This window comes from Thrips palmi, unplaced genomic scaffold (genome assembly GCF_012932325.1).
Source record: "Thrips palmi isolate BJ-2018 unplaced genomic scaffold, TpBJ-2018v1 HiC_scaffold_16, whole genome shotgun sequence".
In the NCBI taxonomy this organism is placed as follows: domain Eukaryota; kingdom Metazoa; phylum Arthropoda; class Insecta; order Thysanoptera; family Thripidae; genus Thrips; species Thrips palmi.
In genome coordinates this window covers 13290695-13313019 of record NW_023144625.1, presented here as the reverse complement: position 1 = coordinate 13313019, position 22325 = coordinate 13290695, and the positions used below count along the sequence as shown (strand labels likewise).

At 55.7% G+C, this 22325-nt stretch overlaps 2 protein-coding genes across 3 annotated transcripts; one reads left to right on the top strand and one right to left on the bottom strand.

The window, feature by feature from the left end:
- Positions 1–7921: 7921 nt before the first annotated feature.
- Positions 7922–10128, top strand: LOC117642173. Its single transcript, XM_034380092.1, has 2 exons — positions 7922–8342; positions 8513–10128. The coding sequence occupies exons 1-2, from the start codon at positions 8108–8110 to the stop codon at positions 8959–8961; spliced, it is 684 nt and encodes a 227-aa protein (XP_034235983.1). The 5' UTR covers positions 7922–8107; the 3' UTR covers positions 8962–10128.
- An 80-nt stretch (positions 10129–10208) lies between these two features.
- Positions 10209–22197, bottom strand: LOC117642172 (jmjC domain-containing histone demethylation protein 1-like). 2 transcript variants are annotated; one of them, XM_034380089.1, is made up of 15 exons: positions 21988–22197; positions 16640–16781; positions 16429–16554; positions 15972–16345; positions 15611–15880; positions 15344–15508; positions 15055–15261; positions 14697–14975; positions 14362–14589; positions 14194–14286; positions 14019–14114; positions 13792–13935; positions 13435–13713; positions 12944–13351; positions 10209–12863 (listed from the first exon to the last, which is right to left on the bottom strand). In XM_034380089.1, exons 1-15 carry the CDS (start codon positions 22039–22041, stop codon positions 12516–12518), a joined length of 3213 nt encoding a protein of 1070 aa, XP_034235980.1. In that variant the 5' UTR covers positions 22042–22197; the 3' UTR covers positions 10209–12515. The 2 variants fall into 2 exon arrangements, with proteins under 2 accessions (XP_034235980.1, XP_034235982.1); XM_034380091.1 differs by lacking the exon at positions 21988–22197 and adding an exon at positions 16866–16892.
- Between the last annotated feature and the right edge of the window lie 128 nt (positions 22198–22325).

Below are 22325 nucleotides of genomic sequence, written 5' to 3'. Positions count from 1 at the left end.
CAACACTGCTTTCTTCGCGCTGTCTCTCCCGCACTCATGGGGCGTTCCGTAGGGGTGCGAGAGAGACAGCGCGACGAAGCACTGTTCGGAAGCTCCTTTTGGCCTCTGAGGCAACGCTGCTGCCCGGGGGTAGGCGCATGGGAAGGCAGTCAGAGGCAGTCCCCGAGGGTGTGCAGGCCGTATCCATCGACGGCATCCTCCAGCAGCAGGAGCGACTGCAGCATCCCGTTACCCGACGTGCAGGCCATCGAGTGCAAGTTCGTCATCCAGCAGCCCTGCCTGGGCGGCCCGGGCGGCCAGCCCCCGCGGGAACAAGATAGCAGATAGTAGCGCGCACGGAAGGCACGGCCAAGGCACGGCCAACGTGGAGGCACCGGGGGCCTGGCCTGGCCTGGCGGCCTGACGTAAGGGCCCGGGCCGCACGACGGCGGCACGACCGGGACGCCCCCGCGCCGCCACGACACCGCAACCTCCACTCCACGCCCTCCATCGGCACGGCGCGGGGTCGCGGCGTCGCGGCCGGGAAGCGGGCGAAGCGGGCGAAGCGGCGCGATTTGAATCCGAAAAGTCGTTATTCTGCCGGAGAGGAAGTCCGCCGGGCCTGTTTCTTTCTCTTCTTCCCGCGACGACTTGGACTTGCTTGTTGGTCGCGTTTCCCTTTCACTCTCATTTGCCTAATGGAGCCCTCGGTCCTCGGTGTGCCTGCAGCAGGGCCTGCAGGGCCTGCAGTGCCCGGTCGCCTGGTGAACCAATGCGGAACACGGCGCCCTGCTGCAGGACAACGCTCGCTCGCCCTCGCCGGACATCGTCGTGGGTTCGACTACCGCCACCTTCTTTTTCTTTCACCCGCTTTTTTTTCGGCCCCGTACTCGCCAGAGGACGGGGGCATACGGTCGGACCCTTGTTTTGTGCTATGTTAGTGTGTGCGCCCGAGAGCTCCCAGAGCATGAGACAAATCGACAACTGCTCCCGAATCGAGACCTCTTATTTGTTTTTAAATCTGTACATAGCACTTTTTTCCTGTCATTCATATTTTTTTTTTGAAATGGCATTTCAATACACTGGCCATGGCGCCATGGTGGATGTTCTTCTTTTCCCACAGGGACTCGGTCGACTCGGTTCCCCGCCACCGCGCCGCCGCCGCGCTATCGGGGTTAACTAAAGCACACAGCAGGAAGCGGGCCGCGATGCTCCGGACTGACAACTGCCGAGCGATGCAGAAGAGCGGTTTGTTGCTGTCTCTCTCTCGCATCCCTATGGTGAGACCCACGAGTGCGACAGAGACAGGATGACGGACGAGACGGACTCTTCTGAGTCGCTCAGCTGCTGCACCCGGGACTCCTGAGAGGGCCGCTCTCTCTGGCGGTAGCATTGAGTCGCAGTCGGGGGCGACTTTGCGCGACTTCGCGACCTTGCAATCGGCTGCCCATTCTCCCCGGCCATTCATTCCTTCATTTCCCCTTCATTCATGCGTTGCTTGGCTCGTTCTCCGGGAATGCGACTGACTGCCTCGGCGACACCCTCGCGGGGTGTGGTTGCGCATGGGCCACAACGCCACTGCCAATTACCAATTATACCAAACGGAACCGCGGCGATGCCCCTCCCCCTCTTCGCCTGCCGGGCCGGGCCATGCGAGCGTGAACATGAGGCGGATTCCAGACAGTGCTTTCGTCGCTCTGTCTCTCTCGCAGCCGTGCGGGCGTTCCGCGGGGCCGAGGGGGTGCGAGAGGGACAGAGCGACGGGGCACTGCGCGGAGGCGGCCGGCAGCTCCGGCAATTAGAGATAGTACGTGCGCGGCCAAGCTTCGCCGAGCTTCGCGGCTTTATCGAGACTCGGCCTGCCCACCCATTCCGAGAGTCGTTTCCGTCGCTCTGTCTCTCCACACGGGACGCGCCGTGAGTGCGAGAGAGGCAGGGCGGCGAAAACGACTCTCGGAATCAGTCTGCCGGATTTGGCCGTCGGTTGGCCGCGTTCGCCCAACGCCGCCCCGCGGCCGATTCACGCTCCACCAAGGGACACTTCTTCGGCGCGCGTGGGCGTGGCGGCGTGGCGGCCCCCAGGCGAGGCGCGGCCCGAGGCGCGGCCCCCTTGGTCCTGGCCGCGGTCATGGAGTGCACGGAGTACACGGAGTGCTCGGTGAAAGCAAATACCGCCCCGTCACTTCCACGCACCGCCACACAGTGTGTCCGCACGACGCGCCCCGCCTTTGGCCCCGCCTTGGCCCCGCCCACGCCTTTTTCCCTACTCGCCCCGGCGTTGCTGCTTCGTTCCGTGGTCACTCCCCGTTCCGACGGCGTTCCTTTGTCGTTCCGCTGTGCCGTTGTCACTCGGCGCTCCTGCGTCCTCCCTTTCCGGGGTCGTCGTTCCATCGTCGTTCCATCGTCATCCCTTTCCTGGGTCGTCGTTCCATCGTCATCCCTTTCCTAGGGTCGTCGTTCCATCGTCATCCCTTTCCAGGGTCGTCGTTCCATCGTCATCCCTTTCCGGGGTCGTCGTTCCGTCGTCGTTCCATCGTCATCCCTTTCCTGGGTCGTCGTTCCGTTGTCGAACCAGCCGGCCGTCCCGTTTGCCGTTCCCTCGCCGCTCCGCCCCCCTCATCGGTAAGTGCATGCTGGGAAGGTTTGCGGTGGGCCGCGCTGAGCCGTTGTTATTGTTTTGCCGCCGCTGACTTTTATCACGGCCCGTTTGCCGCATCCCTCCAACAACAACAACATCAGCAGCAGCAGCAAACAAAAACAATCGCGGCCCTTCTCCGCTCCTGTGATTTCGGCAGCGCGAGGAGGATGGGCCGCATTAATCAGGGGAGGCGTGCCGACTCGCCGACCTTTCGGCCAGTGACGCAACGCCACGACGGTGTGTGTGTGTGTGTGTGTGTGTGTGTGTGTGTGTGTGTGTGTGTGTGAGAGAGAGAGTAAGTAAGTGAGTGAGTGAGTAAGTGCGTGAGTGTTGAGTGAGTTGGGCCAGGGTGGAGTGCAGGGGCGGACGGCAGACAGACAGACAGGGCGGACGGACAGACAGACAGACAGACGAGCGGTCATGTCGGACGGACGGACCGACACACGAGCGGATGCGGACGGAGCGCTTTACACGCCGAGTTGGGGGTGCACGAGGTGCATCAGTGTGCTGGTCGTGTTGGTGAGCGCCGTCGTGGCGTGGCGGCGCTGGGCGGCGCTCTGCCTTGGCTCTGGCCGCTGATTCCGAGTCGCTCCGTCTCTCTCGCGCCGCTTCGGGACCCCCCACGGGAGCGAGAGAGACGCAGAGCGACGAAAGCACAGTTCGGAATCAGCGGCCTGCCGGGCTTGGCCGGCCGGGGGTGTGGCGCGTTGGCGCACCTCGCCGGCAGCGGGAGGAACAAGCGAAGCAAGCGATCCGAGGGGAGATACTCCCGGGTAGCGGCGTGCCGCGCCGTGCCGCGCCGTGCCGCGCCGTGCCGCGATCCAGCCGACTTATGGCCTTCTTTTCCCTGCCCCGCCGTACCTGTGCCCCGTACCCAGTACCCGGTGTCGGTACCTGTATACGAGCGTGCTCGCCGCGCGGCTGTGATAATCGTCACAATGTTTTAGTTCCGCTACGCGCCGCCGGGGAGGAGGACGGCGACGAGCACGCGCCTCGTGAGTGTGAGAGTGTGTGTGCGCGCGCGCGCGTGTGTGTGTGTGTGTGTTGTCGTCGTCGTGCCGAGGTAAAAATGTGACCTGAAAACGCGGCCCGGCAGCCGGCGCACTGGACGCGCCGTCTGGCCGGAGAAGAGTTTGCAGTCTGCACGCAGACGCGCGGTTTCGCGCGTCGCTGCTCGCACTCTCAGAGGGAGGTTGTTTGGGGAAGTAAGTTATTGTGTCCGGGCCGGGGAAAATTCAAGTTGGGCTGCCCGCCGACAGGGCCGCGTCCTGGACTGCGCCAAAGCAGGCGGCTTGCCGACGGCGAGATGCCCGGCGGCAGAGGCCCTCTGGCGGAGGGCACGGCGGCACCGCGACGGGCCGCACACGGTTGAGCAGGAAAACGCTGCAGGCAACCTGTTTCCCGCCGCGCACGCCGTGCCGCACGCCGTGCCCCGGCAAAGTGGAGGAGTAGAGGATGTAGCAGTCCTTGTTCGCTGGCATGTGACGGTAGCGAATGGTAGGCCTGGACACGAGGCGGCGGCCAGCCCACTGGAACATCAAGCAGGCCGGCGGGCTGGACTCGCAGGCCAGTCGTGTCTCCGGCCTGGGCTCTATCGCGCTCGCCCCTCCGGACTCGGAACTGAAACCTCATCCACTGGGACTCCGCGGCTCTGAGGCCGTCCCTATTGTGGCAGTGTACCCCCGAGGCGCTGGCGTTGTGAGCGTGGCGGCTGGCGGCGCCTCGGCTCGTCAACAAGATGAAGTGAGCTGTGGCGGCGACCGCATCGTTTGCACCGCAGGCCTGGCAGGCCTGGCAGGCCTGAGGCTCCGTGGCCCCACCACGCACGGAGCGCCCCGCCGTGGCCCCGCCGTGGATCGACGCTATTTAGCCGGCGCTTGTGCCGCGGCGCCGCGGCGCTGGAGGCGACGCCTTGCCAGAGCAGAGCGACGCCCTGATGGACTCGTTAGGGCCTATAAGCGACGACCCAATCAACGAGACGAGGCTCCGAGACACCCGCAAACGAACCGCCGAGGAACGCGAACGTGGAAAGAGCGCGGATAAGGCTGCGAAAGTCAGAAAGTCGCACAGTGTCGCGACGTCTAGTCGCACAGCCCTGCAATCATAAATGAGAACGAAATTTCACTAATTCAAAATGAACGCGATGGACTTAAGTCGCCGATTTGTATCTCCCTCCACTTTTCCTGATATTTAACGAAGTATAATCGGAGTGCTCTGGGAACACCTCCGCAGCGCCACGCCTGGCGAGACGCCTGGCCTGACCTGGCAGCGCACCGCATTTATTATGATTACTCAAAGTCACCGCGCCACGCCACGCCACGCCTCGCCCGGCCTCCAGCACTGGGAAAGAAAGAAGAGCGGCGCTTCCGCTCGCGTCCGCCAGCAGCCGGGCAAGCCAGGAGGAAAGGAAGCAATATTCCAATGGCCACGGAAAACTAGCCTAACAAGCAGGCGTCCTTTAAATAATTCCGCTCTGAAGCGCGAAAAAAAAATGCCCGGGCGCTGCAGAGCCGAACGCGCCGAACAATGCTTTCATTCAATAAATCCAAACTTGGTGAGGCGAAAGTGGAAGTTCTCGTACAATGTGCTGCTAGACGCCGCACGCCACCGCGCCTCGTTAGTGACATCCTCTTCCCCAGCAGACAGATTCAGAGACTCTTCGTCACTCTGTCTGTCTTGCACTCATGGGGCGTCCGCCGTGTAGGTGCGAGAGAGACAGCGAAGAAAACGACTCTCGGAATCGGTCTACAGACATGTGCGACGACGGTTTCTCCAGCACGTCCGGCCCGGGTTCGCGGACACCGAGAAGGCCGAGACTGCGGTCGTGCACGTCGCCGACCTGGTGCGCCGTCGCTTACCTCACGTGGCGGGCGTGGGCGGCCGGCGTGTATTCCAGGCCGAGTGCGGCACGACGCCGGACGCTGCGGCACTCGCACTCACACACTCACACGGCACGGCACTCGCGGCCGGCGCGCTGGATAAACACTCAAACACTGCACTGCGGTCCGGCGTCACTGCCGGCGTGTCGCGGAGCCCGCCGGCCTGGCCGCGTTGTCGCGCGAGTCGGCGGCGCGGCGGCGTGCGAACGCGAGGAGCACCGGGGAGCGACTGAACAACATCCTCCAGTGCAGTCCAAGCGAAGCAAGCGGGTCCTGCGAGGCGCGGCGGCCGGCCGGGTACGCGGCGGGGGCGGGCGCGCCGGGCCGAGCGCGGAGCGCGGCGGTCTAGCTCCGGCGCACCACGCCGCCGGGCCGGCCGCGCCGCGCCGGGCCAGGCCGCCACGCACCGCCGCGCAGCCCACACCGCGGCACCGCGGCGCGCCGAGTACCCCGAAGTCCAGTCCGACCCCTTGTGTGTCCATAATTTGGTTCCGGAGCCGGGAGTCCCGAGTGCTGAGTACGACGCGCGAGGTCAGAGACCGCCAGAGACTCACAGTGGCACCTGCTTGGCGCTAGGGGTGGGGGAGGTGTGGACAAGGGGCGGGGGTGGCGGGCCGGTATTCGTTCATTGTATGGGTTTGGTATAGCTGCCCTCATGTCCTCTGTCCTCCCGAAGCGCTCGGTGGTCCTCAAGTCCTCCTCGTCGCCCTCGTAGCGTCACGCACTCTTGTCCTCCCCCCTGTTCGAAGCCTCCCCCTCCCCGGTACTTCCGCCCCGTCCTCTTCCGGCCGCTCCTCGCTGCTCCTCCTCCTCCTTCTTCTTCTTCTCCGTAACCTTGCGGCGAACGCACCCTGCGGAAAGTTGACGCTTGAGCGGCGCGGCGAGGACGCTGGAGGCGGAGCAACAGCGGAAGGTGCCCGGCGGCAGCAACAACAACAACAACAACAGCAGCAACGATGATAACAAGGACGGATCCAGGGATGGGTTCAGGGGGGTGGGCGGTTCAAAGTGCGCCTCCCCCCCTTCTGGACCCACCTCTTGACCGTCCTTGTTTCGCACGGCACCGCGACGCCGTGAGGACGCGGGGCGCTGCACCGAGTGCATAATAACCCGTTCGGAGGCAAAGGCATTCCACTCCGGGGGCCGCAGGGTTCTGCAGGGCCTGGCGGGGCCCGGGAACGCCGCGTTGCCGCGCCAGTGGGCCGCCGGGCCGCTGCACTTCCCTCTTGCACGAGCGGCAGGACTTGTGGCGTCACCCCGTCGGCCCTCCGGGCGGCCCTTCAGCGAGCCGCTTTCGTCGCTCTGTCTCCCTCGCACTCAGGGGGCGTCCCGTATGGGTGCGAGGGAGACAGAGCGACGAGAGCGCCTCCCGGAATATCAGTGTGGGGTCGCGCTTCGGGTCGTAACTCCAGAGCGCCGCGGGCCGTTGCAGCGGAGCTGCAGTCTCTTTACGTCCGAACGTCGCTCTGTCTCCCCCGCACTCCCATGCGAGGCGCCCCGTGTGTACCGAAGGGTACCGAAAGGAGAGAGACGAAAAGCACTGCTCGGGAACAGCCCGCTGCACGCGGCTATGTCTGGCTATGCCGCGAGCGAGCAGCAAGCCAAGCTGCTGCCGCCCACAACGATCGTCTCTGCGAGGCGCAACAGCGAATGCGCCTAGACGGCGCGGGGCGAGGCGCGGGGCGAGGCGCGAGGCCGGGTGGGGCGGGCGGCGGCATGCAGGAAGTGCAAGTGCAAAGCCAATACGGCGCCCTGGGACCTGCTGCCTTGGCTGCCCGCACAACCACGCTCACGGAGGGGGCTGGAGGAGGGGATGAGGGGGTGAGGGGCTTGGTGAGGGGCTCGCCGAGGCACTGGGAGAGGGGCTTGGTGAGGGGCTCGCCGAGGGGTTCGGAGAGGGGCTTGGTGAGGGGCTCGCCGAGCTGGAGCTGGAACGGGGCTCCTCCGCGGACACCCCATAGGTCAATCATAGGTCCATATGGCGACTCTCTTGCGCTGCTTACGGCCAGCCCTGCGACCTGCAGCCAAAGCCAACAGGCATTATTACCCCTTATGCATTTTCGCCCGCCTCATTGCCTGCCTCATTGCCTGATTCTGCCTCCTTGCTTTATGACCCACATCCCATCCATCGTACTACTTTTGGCGGGATTGGCAATCGATCGCTGTCGCCCTCTTCTCTCTCGCACTCATAGGGGTGATTCGTGTGGGTGCGAGAGGGACAGCGACAGTATGCACGCCCTGCGCGGAATGACCCGCTGCACCGCTCGCGGGCCGCTGCGTCAACTTCCCCACCTCCGCGTGCGCAGCGCGCGCAGTCCGCAGGGGGCGGCAGCGCGGCAGCCCAGTCCGGTGGCAGGGGTGGCAGGGCGCAAGGAGAGAAGGGGGTGGAGCGGTGGGGCGGTGGCGGGCGCAGCTAGCACGGTGACAGTCACTTGTTGGAGCGTCCTGCGTTTTGCCCTGCTTCGTCGACCTACCGCCAGGGGGCAGGACCTGTGCGTGTTCATTCAAATCAAAACAAGCAGAAAGGCAGAAAGGCCTTTCCTCGTGCGTCGTTTCGTCGGCCCGTTGTCTGCTACAAGCAAGCTTCACCGTGGCGTGGTACACGGATACGATGTACAGCAGGCCGAGGCGCCAGAACCGCGCCTCGCCCAGCAAGGAGAAGGAGGGCCCGCTCAGCCCAACGCGCTTCGCCACGGCGTTCGCGAACCTGCTCTTGGCCGCCACCTCGGCCTATGCGCTCCGCCAGACGGGGGGCTTCGGCCTGCAGGCTTCCCCTGCGACCTGGGCCTCTACCGTCACCTTCTCCTTCTTCCTCTTTCATGCCATCATTGGAATCATCCGCTTTGGTAGGTCTTTTCCAACTTTCATGTCCTAGCCAAAATATGTGTCGTCTTTGTGACTGTTATATCTCTGTTCGCATGAATAATTTAAAGGCCTTATTTTGTTTGTATTTTGATATAATTTGCTGTCTTATTTTGCCCAAAGTGCATTTTGTAAATATTTGTTTGTGTTTCAGGTAATCCACAATATGGCGATGCTTTGCGGTCTGCCTATGAGAATACAACTTTCTGGTGTGTGGTCATCGCGCTGCCCTTTTTTTCCGCCCAGATTTCTATAATGTACAGCCTTCCAACTGGATTTGGATTGTCTTTCATTTTTCTGGGCTTTGCTACTGTTGGCCTACATTACGTATCTCGTATATATCTGAATGGTAAAAATAATGGAGAAGCACGCTGGGCAGAATCCTTCCGAGTGAAGTTTGTTGTCTCAATTAATCTTTTCACTATTGTGGCATTATGCTACGTGAATTTAAACTTCTATGGTGTTGCAGCATCTTTGTCATTTTTGCACAACTTCTTTTTTACTGGGCTGACTGGAACTGTCTTTAATATTCCAGCTGTCGATTTGTTTGTGTATCAACTGGCCTTCTTTAATCTCTTTGCTGTAAAAGCCCTTCTTGATTAAGAATACTCTGATCATTCTATTCTTGAGTGTGTATCCTCAAATGTAGGGCTGCTATCACACAGTGGCCAACAAGGTTATGGAATTATCTCTTGTTCTGAAACTCTCTCATATCTTTCAGTAGGACTGTTTTACTTAAAGTTTCGATGTGATAATTTTTGTTCTTAGTGTTAAAACACTTTCTTGACGCAAATCTTGAGGAAGAAAATGTGGAATGGATTACTTTACCTTGTGTAGGGTTCATTTTATCTCTATCATTCATATATTTATTATTATGAAATTAATAACCCCAGTACAAAGCAAAATAATTAGATGAAGATTTTAAGTTGATATCTATATCGTGTTGTTTGAACCCTTATGACAAATCAAATTTGAATCATATCGGAGGCAGTTGGTAATAGCCACATGACAAAGATTAATTACCCATGACTTCTGTAGAACCTAAGAGGAAACAATTTATTTCTCTTAATATATATTTAAGTTGCCAAACACACTAACATTGTTCATGTGATGTGTTACGTTAATGTATTTATTGTCTCAAGTCATTTGTTTTCCTTATGCTGTTTATTTATTTTGATAAGTTTATTTTTATGTTGTACTTTGTTGCTGTGATGAGTTAACGAGTTAGTCAGGACCATTGTTCAAGTGCCATTCCAGTTCTTTGACCACCTGTAATCTAATTACTTTAGTCTTGTGTATTGTAAAGTTACCCTTATGTATTATTACAAACTGAAGAAGTTATTTTCTAATTTATTCCCAGTGATAGTTTGAAGAGATGACATCAAACCATGTCTTTTTATTTTTTACTTGGATTGCTTTTATCATTCCGTATTTTAAGTTCAATATATGGTTTTGTAATGTTAAGTCTTAACAAAAAGGTCGGTACAGACTTGAATTTGTTAACTGGGCATTTCAAACCTGTTTCACTGTTTACTGGTATCATTTATGCGCTTATTTTTTTACTGTGTTGTTGTTGGCTTTCCTTAGATGCGCTTCAAATTGAGTACCAATAATTTACGTCCTTAAGTAAGGTATGATTTTGCTGTACTATTTGTTAGAATTGTGTGTTGTCATAAAGTCTCACCCATCGTCTTTGGGTGTAATCCACTTAAGATTGTAGTGTGTTGTCAGAGGACAATGTAAATAAAGAGAACATTTTTTCTTGGTTGACATCTAAGAAAACCTTTGAACTTCATTTTACTTCCTTAGCAACAAAATAACAGGTAGGAATTGTGAAGAAATCAAACTGGTCTCATTAAGAAAATTTTATTTCAAATAAATTAATACTGAAAAAAGTAACACTTTCATTAAAATTTGGGAAAGATTAATCCTATGATCAATATACATGGAGAATATTTGTATATTTTAAGAAATATATATATTTATATATTTACATATATAAATGAATTTATACAACTGTAATTGCTTCAGTAAAGTGCATTTCTACGACAAGCATATCGATTGTGATGGATGAAACTTGCCACTGCTTATACATGCATGTTGGCAAGTCCACCATTCAACAAAATTTAGACTAGTCAATAATTCACTATTGAATCAACAGAAGTGGTCAGAAAACTTGTTCACTATATTGCACAAAGTGGAAATGGTCAATCTATATAAAAGGAATGCTTTCTTTAAGCTGCAGAATTGATCAATTGCTACACGGAAAAACAATATTGCTTGAAAAGTATTTTTAAACTAATATGGGGCCAAAACCACAAGTTAAAATCAAGGCAAAACATAACATTCAATTTATCCTAAAGCACGTACTCATTTAGGAGCAAATAAAACCATTAGCGTTAAACGATGACTAAGGTACCAAATTAATAGCACTAGATACTGCTTGAACTAAAGAAATTTAGGAACATAACGCGTTTAAGCAATGTAACTAGAAAATATTGCAGAACTGTGCGCCCACTTGCGATTTTAGATATACTGTACAGTCCAAGCTTCACCTTAAACACAACACACTGAGGCATACACTCAATCTGAGAAGATTAAACTACATCTATAGGAGCAAAAGAGAAGGGCAAAACTGAAGGGACAGTAGTAAACCTGAAATGTCAGGTTTGGAGTAACTAACAAGAGGGATTCAGGTACTCATATGACAAAGGGGAGGGGGAAAAAGGGGGGAAGGAGGATTCTCACTTTCATAGTCTCAAAACATCTTCAGTAGCAAGAAAGTAAAAGAATCAGGTAAGAATACAGTGTAACTACAGGGACGCAATAAGCTTCACTAGAGGGAAAATAAAGAGGTGCCTCACTGTAACTGGGATAAACCATAAAGATGCAATGAGACTTATGAAAAATTAATTATTTCAAGTATTCGTTTTAGACAAAACTACTCTGAGTCATTGAATTTCTCTAAGAGCTTAAAAGACAATCATCTATGTACACTCCTCTACACTAGCAACATCAGGAATTGAGCAAGAGTAATTAAGAATCTCATCTGAGCCTCATGTCGAAATGAACCTTTAAAAATTAATGCTTTTGAGTAATAAGAAAATGACAAAGTTGTGAGGAAAAGGAAGAAACAGATCCTGAAAATTATGTTGGGGACTAAACACAAATGAATCTTTCAGACTTTATCCCCACTGTCTACTACATAATTGATTAATCACTACTCCAGTGATCATTCCTAGTTGACATGCCTGATAATTAATAACTTCATTTTGAGAGAATTAATCCTAGGGTACTTCAAGCCACTATCTGGAGTAAAGAAAAAAAAAAGAAAAAAAAAACCTTTTAAGATCACTTGTTTACAACCCAATACAGATACACACCCATACACACAGTTACAAATCAGCCTTCTCCATAGAACAACAACCCACATAGTTGAGATCATTGCTAATTCAACATTCTCCATGTTCAATAGCAAATAGATCAAAGCAAGACCTAATTTTTCAGCCAATTACCAGAAATTTTCTGCAGGCAATGTGTCAAACACACATTAAGAAAACCAACTTGTACCACAACCAAAAGATTCTTGAGTGATTGCATAAAGAATACTTGGGATAAACGTTGAGCCATGTTAACAAAAGTTGTAACACACAAAGATAACACTTCAATTAGGTGTAACAATTTCAATTCACTATCCCTCCAAGCACTTAGCAGTTATCTCACATGGCTTAAGACATCATTAAACTACAAGGAGTTGAAGAAATTTAGTCAACAACTTCGTTAGAGAAGGAAATCAGAATCAGCCTCCTGCCATTCTAGTCCACAGACATGGACACTGGAGGAAATGTGAACTGCACATATTGTTATACTGCACAATTTTAAAAAGTTGTGAAACTCCAAAGAGAATACAATTTCATAGTCAATAGTTTCATTGGCAGATCTAATTAAATTGATTACAAATCAAACTGATCAAGAAGGTCTCTTTTCAGTACAAGACAGACCAAAAAATTACCTTTGTACAAGATAATAACAAAGCAATGATAACAGACAGTGCAGATACAAACAACTGGCAAGTTGTTCACAGTTCAGAGTTCTTTCAAACAGAAGTATTTAATACTAGCATTGTCTAACTGTACATGTAGAGACAACAGGGCACCTTATGAAGCATGCAGCACTAGTTTACCATCAAGTATTCTAAGGTTTAGCTTTGATCTGCTAACAAATTTGGCGACAGCAGCAGCTGTGACTAGAGGGGAATGTCGAAGATCTAGGCGGCCTAGTTGTGCACATCTGGTTAAATGGTCAAGACTTGCATCTGTAATTCTCGGACAGTTGCAAAGATCCAGAGATTGAAGAAGCTCAATAGATGAGGCAGGGGGCGTAGTAAGCTGGGCAATGCCAGCATCTGTCAAACGTGTGCAAGATGAAAGGTCCAGGACTGACAGTCTAGGTAAATGCTGAGTGATGTAGCGTAGGGCAACATCAGTTATACTGGAACCAGCCAACTATAAACCAAAAGAAAAATTATGGTTATAGAAAATGCTTATTACAGAAACCAAATGAGAAAAAAAAGCACCATACAAACCTTCAATGTGCGCAAATTGCGAAGTCTTGACTTGGTGTCTACAAGACCAGGTCGAGAATCAGGTGGAGGAGACAAAATCTCCCGCAAGGTGGCATCATTTAGTCCACCCGCAAAGGATATGTCAAGGAAGGATAAAGGTGGACACATGCAGGTGCGTAGTGCAGACACCCCAATAACATTTACACCTTGCAGTGAAAGCTCTCGCAGCTGAGGGAGCCTTATGATGAGCCATGCTAATTGTCGCTTTCCAATACCCGTCCAATCAAGGACCAATGTTTCAGGCTGTCGGCGCACAATGGCAGACAGATGACCAGCAGTCAGAGTTTGAGCTGCCATACTCATGCGTTTCCACAGAGAAGGGTCAAGGCTGAACTGAGCCCAAGCTTTGCAGACAAGTCCACATTCCACCTACAAAATTAATTAGCAAATAAAAAATGCTTACAATGTTAACTATATAAGTCACATTAAGAGACAGGTCTTCAATGACATACCTTTTCTTTGGGTGTAAGATACTCCATAATTGGTAAAATGACACTTTTCTCCATAGCCAGGTTAACAACAGTTTTTGGTGATGGTGAATCTTTAGGAGGATTCGGCTTAACCCCAGGGTTTGGTCTCACAACAAATCCAGATTTCTTCATGGCTTTGGCTTGGTGGAGAAGAACAGCCCTTTTGCGAGGATCCATATTGATGCTACTTCCAGGAGATGGAGGAGTGCCTGGTGAATCCACTGATGAGTGAGGAGAAAGCTTTGGCTTTATATCCACATTCTGTAAGGAAAGTCTTTAATCAGTAAACATTTTAATTTATGGAGGTTATTCAATAAGTTAGAGAAATTATTTTCTTACATCACTACTTTGACTGTCACTGTCTCCTGCGTCAACTGGTTCCCGTTTGGGCTCAGATTTTGACTCAGTCTTCACTCTCTTGGAGCCAGAATGATGAGGGGTGGGTGGTCGGCTGAATTCATCATCAGAATCGTCACTGTCCATCTGCTCAGACAAAACCCAACATTTTAAATAAGCAATACTTCCAAGTTAAGCTACTTTTAAAATTAGACTCCATCAAAACTCACTTCGCGCTTTTCTTTTTTAAGATCATATAAAGCCTCGCTTCCATAAGACATTCTGCGGAAATCAGTGGACTTTTGCCTTGCTCGGAAATGGCGGGGCTAAAAACATACAGGATAAAACTAATCAGATTGGAAACAGGTATGAAGAGAAAAATAAGCTAGAGAGCCATTACAATACCTTATATTCAACATTTTTTCCTTCTTGGCAGCAGCGAGGGCATTCCCAACTGTTTGGTAGATCCTCATTCACAACTCCATCATATTCAGTGTACTGCAAATTAAGTTACAGTCAATTGGTTTACAAAAAAAGCAAACTCCAAACCATTTTTGAAAATTTTTGACCCACCTTCTTCCTGACACAATCTGGATGAGCGATCTCATAGCAAACACTGCACTCCATCAGAGATGAAGGAGAGTCTCTATGATTTTTCTGGACGGGAATTACCGGTCGTTGACCCCAGCCATCCAGGCAGCACTCAGCACACGAGGCTGTCACAGGCAGCATCGGCTGCAAGCACTGGCGCATCACACAGGTCTGTTTTGCTCGACCGAAACCGCCGAATTTAACCATATCCTGTGAAGAAAACCAATATATTTAGTTTCAGTTTAACACAAGAGGGTTTCTCAGAAGGCCAGAATGTTGCCAGAACAGGGTTGCAACAACTTTTGAAGGAAACTGACCTGGCAAAAAGTGCATTCTCCGCAGTCAGATCGCTGGCACGCCTCGCACCGCTTGCACCGAGTTCGCCGTCGGCGAGGCCCTTCGCGACTGGACTGCTGGGCGCTGAGAGCAGAGGTAGAGGGAGGTGGAAGTGGCCTGCTCATCTTGGGGGCTTTTGGAGCCCTGCTGGGCCCTTCGTCATCAGAGTAGCCATTTGATGAGTGAGACGAGCGAGGAGCAGAGGGAGGCATGGAGTGTCTGGAATAACCACTGGTAGAGGGATGGCTTCGATTCATGTCCTGTAACGAGGAGAAGGACATAAGTAGCAAAATACAGTTTGATTGGCATAGACCACGGCTTAACTTTTTGCATTCTTACATGTTTTGATGAATGATCTCGGTGAGGCAACTTAAGAACAGGACGCCCTGTTGTGGCCTTCTCATGAGAGTCATGCCGGTGTTTCTCAACCAGGTTCCGCACATCTCTTATGAGAGCAATGGGGTCTTGGACAAGCTCAGGAACATTCTTTTTGTTGGTCGGCAAAGAGTGCAGATACATCACAATTGCTTTCAGACCATGGAGTTCCTGGGAATAGGATTAAGTATTCAGTACAATATGCCAACATAATATGGTGATAAAATGGAAGGGAGGGGGACATGTAGGTTACCTGCGGAGTGAGATGAATGTGATCTTCTGGTGCTGACATTTGGCTTTGATACCCATCAAGTACATCAGGGTCCAAATGTGATCTTCCAAGCACACAATGCACATATCTCTCCAGGACGTACCACAACATCTCAGTGAAAAACGGATACCTGAATTTTTGAGGCACCTAAAGTGATTTTAAAAAAACAAACAAAACAACATGATTAACTGCACATTAAAATAGACATATTAACACCAATATTGTGAGACAACCACCACATCATCTTACATGTGTTGTATCCTCTACTTGGGCAATTCGTAACTGCTTCTCAATGCTGTAGGCATGCAAGAAATTTCCTCCAAAGACCAACGAGTCCAATGGAGTGTAAACAGCATGAATCCAGCCAGAGGGGATGAAGAAAGTGTTTCCTTCATTTAATCTTACTCTGCCACACTTGTCAACCATGTCTCCGAAAAAGACATCCCCCTGTTTGCCAGACAGCACCCATTGCTCGTACAGATTCAAGTTTCTCTCTGTAGGTGGAATGAGCCAAAACACCTGGAAAAACAATACAAAATCCCAAAATTAGGAACTTGAGATGGAAATTTGATGGTGGAAAGGTATAGGCCAAAACAAAAGCACAATTTACCTTGGAGCCTTTCACAATGTGATACCACACTGACGTCCCTCCAAAGTCAACATGAAAATCAGTGTAGCAGCCCTTGACTGACATGAGGCAGTACTTCTGCACCTTGGGGTACATCATCTCGTCAATCGCATTGGTTGATTCATGCTGCTGCTCCTTCAAATGCTTGGGCCACACTGCATCGACCCAGTCAATCTGACGCACTATGGTTGGAGCCCTGACATAGTTCTCCAGCTTTGTGTGGCTGAACTCAAGGGAGATGACATTTAACAGCTTATCTTTATCAGGGTCTTCGTAGTATCTCTGCCATTCCTTCATTGACATTTCACAGTTTTTCTGTGTGTTGACATCCATAACATCCAGCATACGACGTGAACCTAGAAAAAAAATTACATCAGTCAAACCAAAATACATCTTATCACCAAAAATTTGATTAAGGGCCGCACACACAGGAACATACCAACACATGTTCGCACGTCATTGATAGAGAAATTTTTGCTGGGCACAACTATACCCAGACCAGACTTCTCTTTGAAAATCAAAGGGGTGCTGAATCCATGGCGCTGCAGGTACTGAACATTAAAATCTGGAAACCAGGGAATTGGTTAGAGAAGTCATGCGATGAACAAAACAACAACATAAAATAAAAAATAAATTCAAAAATTTCAAACCTTTTCCGTTCAACTCCTTGACAAAATTCTGTTCAAATCGCTCCGACTCCAATTTGTCCTCCAGCTGGAACAGCCTTCCCCCTTCGATCTCCTCGTCTGCGATGGCCCAGTCATCGGTGTAGAGCTTCGGCTTGCGGTCGCGCTGGAAAAATGGGAAAAGCCAGAGTTAAGCCCAATCCCAGTGTGCCGTTAAAAGTGACTACAATCTAAAACTGGCTTCGCTAACATTGGGCGCCATCACGAGGGCAAGAGTGCTGCTTCATTTGGCACCTCGCCGAAACTGCAGCGGTCCGGTCCGCGCGCACTCGACTTAGCGCCAAATGCGGCGAATTTCGAACGCCAGGAGACGGAGGGAATTTCACTGCCGGCAAGCAGGGGAAGGGGGAAGGGCAGCAGTGGCGGGGGGAGCGGAGAGCGGACCTCCCTCCCAGGGGAGGCCACCGCCACCGCGCCGGTGCGATCACGTGTTGCGTGCGAACGCGAAGCAGCCCAGCCCGCGGTCCTCGTCTTACCCGGCACGCGCACCGAGAGCTACAGACAGAGAGAGAAGAGAGAGGCGAGCGGCGCGGGCGGACGCCACCTCGGCCGGAAGAGAGGGGAGCACAGGCGGGGGAAAGGAGGAGGGGCAGTGCAGGGGCACGGCCGCGATGCCGCGACGAGACGACGCAGGCGCACAGCCGGCCGGGGCCGCGCGGCCGCACCAGCCACAGCAGCAGCCAAGCCCAGGCCCCAGCCCCAGGCCCGGGCAGAAGGCGGTCGAGACGGGACGGGACGGACGGCATTGCGTGGCTGGCTGCCGCACTGCCGAGCCGAGGGGCCGTGGCTGGCTAGCCGTGTGGCTAGCCGTGGCTCGGCGGGCTCGGCTCGCAGCGCCAGCGCCGCGGCGAACATTCCTGCTGGGGCGGGGCACGGCGGACCATGCGCGCGGCTCCGCGCTCCGCGTCTAGCCCGGCAAGCCAGGCGCGCGGCGAGGCCCTGGCCGCGGCCGGGGACGGGGTGGACCAGCAGCCAGTGCGGGCACAGCCACAGCGCCGCGCGGACCTCATGGGAGGCCCCCGCGCTGCCCCTGGCTGCCCCGCGGAACTCGGGACTCGAGCGGCCCCGCCGTCGTGCGACGCACAACACACAGGCAGGCCGACACAGCTGGCGTAGCTGGCGTCACGTCGCGAGTCGCGTCGGCCAGGCCTGGCCAGGCGGCGCCCGGGCCCCACGGCCCCACGGCCCGACCACCTCGCGCCTTGCCGCTTTCCCCATCCTTAGACGGCGTTGCCCAGCGCTCCCCTCCAAATGACGCCCAGCCCACCAACGACCCCTGCGCCGAGAGGCCCTGCGCCGCGGACGCAATGTCACACGGGAAGGCTGACGCTTTGCCCAAACCCCCCAGCTGCACCACCTGCATGCAGCGTGCTGCACCTGACCCAGGCTCTGGCCGGAGAAAGTGCGTCGCGGTCGCGCTGCCCCGGGCCATGGCGAAAGGGGAGAGGGGACAGGAGGGGAGGGACCGCCTTGCCTGCCGCGCGGGTTCGGGACAGGATCGCACGCTGAGGTAACGTTCGGCGATGCTGTAAGTCGACGGGCATGGCCGGCATGGCCACGGCTCGCTCTGGCGACATGCAGTTTGGCAGCAGGCCGTCCTTGCCCTCCTGGGTCGCTCTCCTGGGCCGGCCGGCCGTCGGGCTGCATCCAGACGACGCGCGTATCAAGTGCTTTCGTCGTGACCCCGCCCCGCCCCGCCCCGCCAGCGCCATGCCGCCAGGGCACCGCCAGGGGAACCGCCGCGGCACGGCGGTGCCGTTACAGGAGGCGGTACCGCGCCGCGCAGATAAGAAGGGGCCCCAGTCAACCCCGAGAGGAACCCGAAGAGGGGGGCATTAACGCCAGCCAGCGACTTTTTGCCGCCGGAAAAATGGTGCGCGCGCTTTCACGCGACCAGGGAGCCGCACAGCGCCGCACAGGCACAGTGGACTGGAGGGAAGCCCCACTTGGACACGCCACTGCTAAGGCACTGCTAGCTATGGCTAGCCACTGCGAGTGCGCGGCTCAGTTCTCACGGGTGCACTGTGCACTCCGCCACTCCACACACTACACTACCAACGTCCCCGTGGTTCTTCGGCCAGCCAGTTTATCACTTTCGCCCGGTCGGCCGGACTGCAGGCCGATTCTGCTTGACGTTTTCGTAGTTTTGTCTCTTTCTCGCTCCAGAGGCGTCGTGAATGGGTGCGAGAGAGACAGAGACGAGTCTCGGAATCAGTCTGCTGGCAGCCGGGCCGGGCCTCGGGGCGGCCGATTAGGCGTGCGCATCCCGCCCGGGTCGCGGCAGTCGCGCCGGCCAGAGTGTCCCGGACGCCCCGACCCGGACGCGGGCCGCACTCCGTTCCACCGCCGCGCCCGCGACGCCCCGCCAGTGCCGGGGTGGGGCGGGGTGGGGCGGGGCGGCCGATCCGAATCGAGGCAGTCCACACAGCCACGCCAGTGCCCGGCTGCCAGTCTCGCCGGCAACTACGACGCCGCGGCCTGGCGGCGGAAACCCCGTCCCAGGCCAGCCCAGCCATTCGCGAGGCAGCACCGCCACGACGCCAGCCTCGCCACGACCGCCGCGTGCCGCGCTGTGCCGCGTTGCCGCCGTGCTGCCGAGGGCTCTGGCATCGAGCGAGCCGAGCCACGACGACGCGGTGCGACGCGGCGAGGTGGGGCTGAGCCGCAGAGCGCGGCCGCGCGCAGAGCCATGGCAGCCGTGCTGCAAGGCGAAGCGAGAGGCGAGAAGCGAGGCATGGGGTCCGACGAGCTGCCAGCCAGGCCGCCAGGCGCCGAGCGGTTCGGTCCCCGTTTGCCCCGCGAGCTCCGCGCCGGCACCACCCCACCGCGTCGCCTCGCCGCCGCGCCACGCCAGCCAGTTGGTCTCTAGCGAGCGCGGTGCGCGGTTCATGGCGGCGAGCTCACGGCGTCGCGGCCGCGGCCTCCGCGTCGCCGGACGAGAAACACGGCCTGGGCTCGGCCGGGGGGGTCCCGAGGGACGCGGGGCGGGGCGGGGCGCACGCTGGGGGATGGATGCACGCCACGCGGCACGCCACGCCAGGGGGCGGCTTGGGAGGGCCGGGTCGCTCGCTAGATCCCACTGCACATGAAGCCGGTCCCCGGCCTCGGGGTGCGCCGGGTACGCCCGGTACGCCCCAGCCAAGACAGGTAGCACACGAGCCCGGCAAGCCCGGCACGGCCGGCAGCAAGGCAGGCAGGGCTCGGGCCAGCAGGGCGACCCGCCCAACAGGTCTGCCCCCGCCACGCCGTGCCGAGGACGCGACACGATGGCTCGGAACTAAAAACGCAGCAAGGCGCAGCAAGCCAAGCCAGGCCATCGCGCAGCGTGCACCAGGACGCGACGCGACGAGACGCGGCCCGACACCGGCAGGATCATTCCGAGCACCGCTCCAGGTGCTGTCTCTCTCGCAACCATGCGGCGTTCTGTAGGTGTGCGAGAGAGACAGCGTGACGAAGCACGGCTTGGAGCAGCAGCCTGCGAGGTAGGCAATGCTGCAGCACACCCGCGCGCTCAGCAAGCCTACCCCGCAGGCGCGCTCAGCCTGCCATCTTGCAGTGGAGATTTATCCTGCCGCACTTCCCTCGCGCGTCGTTTCGTCGGGTATCCTGGAAATGGATACCCGGCGCCGCAGCCAAGCCTGGCCAGGGACAGGCCTCCACCCACCCAGCCACCCACCCCACACATCCGAACCGACGGGGCGACGGGACGGACTAGGCAAACAGCAATACAATCTCTCGGCCAGATAAAAAGCGAGACACCTCCGCTCTGAGGCTTTGCCTGGCATTGCCTTCCCGCTTGGGTTGCCGGAGCCACTCCACCGTCAAATCTGTTTCTTCGAATTACTCCCAATTATTCGAGCCGGACGCCCTCGCGGAGGCCGTCGCGGACGCCGTCGCGGACGCCCTCGCGGACGCAGCCAAGCCGCGAGGTTCTCACCAGAGCCGCCCCGCGCCTCTTCACACAAAGGGCTTCCTTTGAGGCCGTGAACACAAGCAAAGACGGGGCGTCGGGGAAGACTGCTTGGGCAGACCAGGCCCCGCCAGGCCGCGGGCACGACACAAAACATCAGGCATTCTACCCATCCAAAGGCAATGCCAAACTTGGGGGGCACCCAATTCTAATTAATGGGACAACGCCCCAGCTGGGGCGCGCGCGGTGCGGCTATATCAGGCAGTCGACAAAATATTTCTTTCAAAATTGTGACAAAGTTCTGCAAAATGAATTCTTGGACTTCAAAAAGAGTGTTGAGTCGTTTTAAATGCCTCCAACTCTTCTGGTCAGGGTATCATCAAGCGTTGCCGGACGTGGAACGACAAGTGCACTAGCAGCGCCGAATGCACAATGCGCAATAAAATGAACATAAAAAGTTAACATATTTAAGGAGAATAGAATGGCGTATTTTTTGAACATTAGTACTTGCGCATTCATTACCTAAAAGTGCATTTTAATGCACATTAAAAGCGCATTGGCGCGTTCTGGGGCATTGCAGCCTTCGACTGGGCATTAAATGAACCAGAACCTCGTTGGAAACATATTCCACACGTAGCGTAAAGCATCCGCCAATATTCATCGAAATGAAGGAACCACGGTCAGGTTTGGTTTTCCCCCGGTCTCCGGTCCGGCAACGAGGTGTAAGACCGACCTAGGAAGCGCCCCCCCCCCCTTTCCCTCCCTCCCCCCTCTCGCTGCTCCAGGAGAGACCGCTACCCGGACGGCCGGACAGCAGGTAGTGCAGTGCAGGTGCCAGTGGGTACCACGGCGGCGACTGCGTGGGTACAGTTGGATCTGCTGACTGGGTGCGCAGCCGGCCTCGGCTCAGCGTATTGGATTTTGCTCTTAGCAATCAATTTGGAGCGGGCCTAATCCGGTCGAGGCAAGCCGAGGCCTGCCGCAGCCCCGCGGCCCCGGGCGTCGAGCTTGGGGCCGCCCGCTGCGCCCCGCCGCGTCCACTACGCCGTGCTGCACCAGGCCGTCCCCGGCCTCCGCACAAAGCAGACCAGCATCACGGCCTTCCGCGGCAGCACACTGGCCGAGCGGCCGCCTCGCCGTGCTGCGCCGTGCTACGCCTTGCGACGAGGAGAACGAGACGAGTAGAGCTTCGCGCTTCGCTTCGAGCCGAGCGTCGAGTCGCATCGCCCACATCCGCCGCGCCGTGCCTTCGCCGTGCGCTGCGCCGTGCGGGCCGTGCCGCCGCGCCGAGCAACGGCCATGGCGACCTACCCAACCCAGAAACCTTCTGCTCGGCTTTTCCGAGGCCCGCAGAAGGGCCAGAATCACGCTCACCGGCCCGTTCTTTCGGCCACGCACTCACCAACTGTCGGCGCTCGCCCCCTCGCTTGCTCTTGTCCTTGTCGCGCTCCGACATGTCGCTCTCGGCTTTTGTTACGCAGCCACAGACGATGCGAAGCGACGCGAAGCCCGCAGCGAAAGGCGGCGCAGCGGAGCTCGGGCCAACGCGACGCGGCGCGCAGCGCAACCTCCCCTCTCGGAACCACGTATCGCACTAAGGCGAGGCGAGGCGCCGCGAAACGAAAACGAACACGAACGAAGCCGAAGCACCGCCGCGCGCCTGCCGAGCGGGCCCGAAGCCCGGCCGGGACGGCCCGCGACCCGAGCGGCGTTCGGCGCCCCCTTCAGGTTGCCTTCGAA

What these genes read in the sequence shown, in the direction of transcription:
- LOC117642173 (XM_034380092.1), top strand. Translation starts at nt 8,108, where the DNA reads ATGTACAGCAGGCCGAGGCGCCAGAACCGCGCCTCGCCCAGCAAGGAG. An exon ending in CATTGGAATCATCCGCTTTG is followed by an intron (nt 8,343 to 8,512) that starts GTAGGTCTTTTC and finishes TTTGTGTTTCAG; the next exon opens with GTAATCCACAATATGGCGAT.
- LOC117642172 (XM_034380089.1), bottom strand. Translation starts at nt 22,041, where the DNA reads ATGTCGGAGCGCGACAAGGACAAGAGCAAGCGAGGGGGCGAGCGCCGA. An exon ending in ACATTCATCTCACTCCGCAG is followed by an intron (nt 15,262 to 15,343) that starts GTAACCTACATG and finishes TCCTATTCCCAG; the next exon opens with GAACTCCATGGTCTGAAAGC. An exon ending in CAGATTGTGTCAGGAAGAAG is followed by an intron (nt 14,287 to 14,361) that starts GTGGGTCAAAAA and finishes CTTAATTTGCAG; the next exon opens with TACACTGAATATGATGGAGT.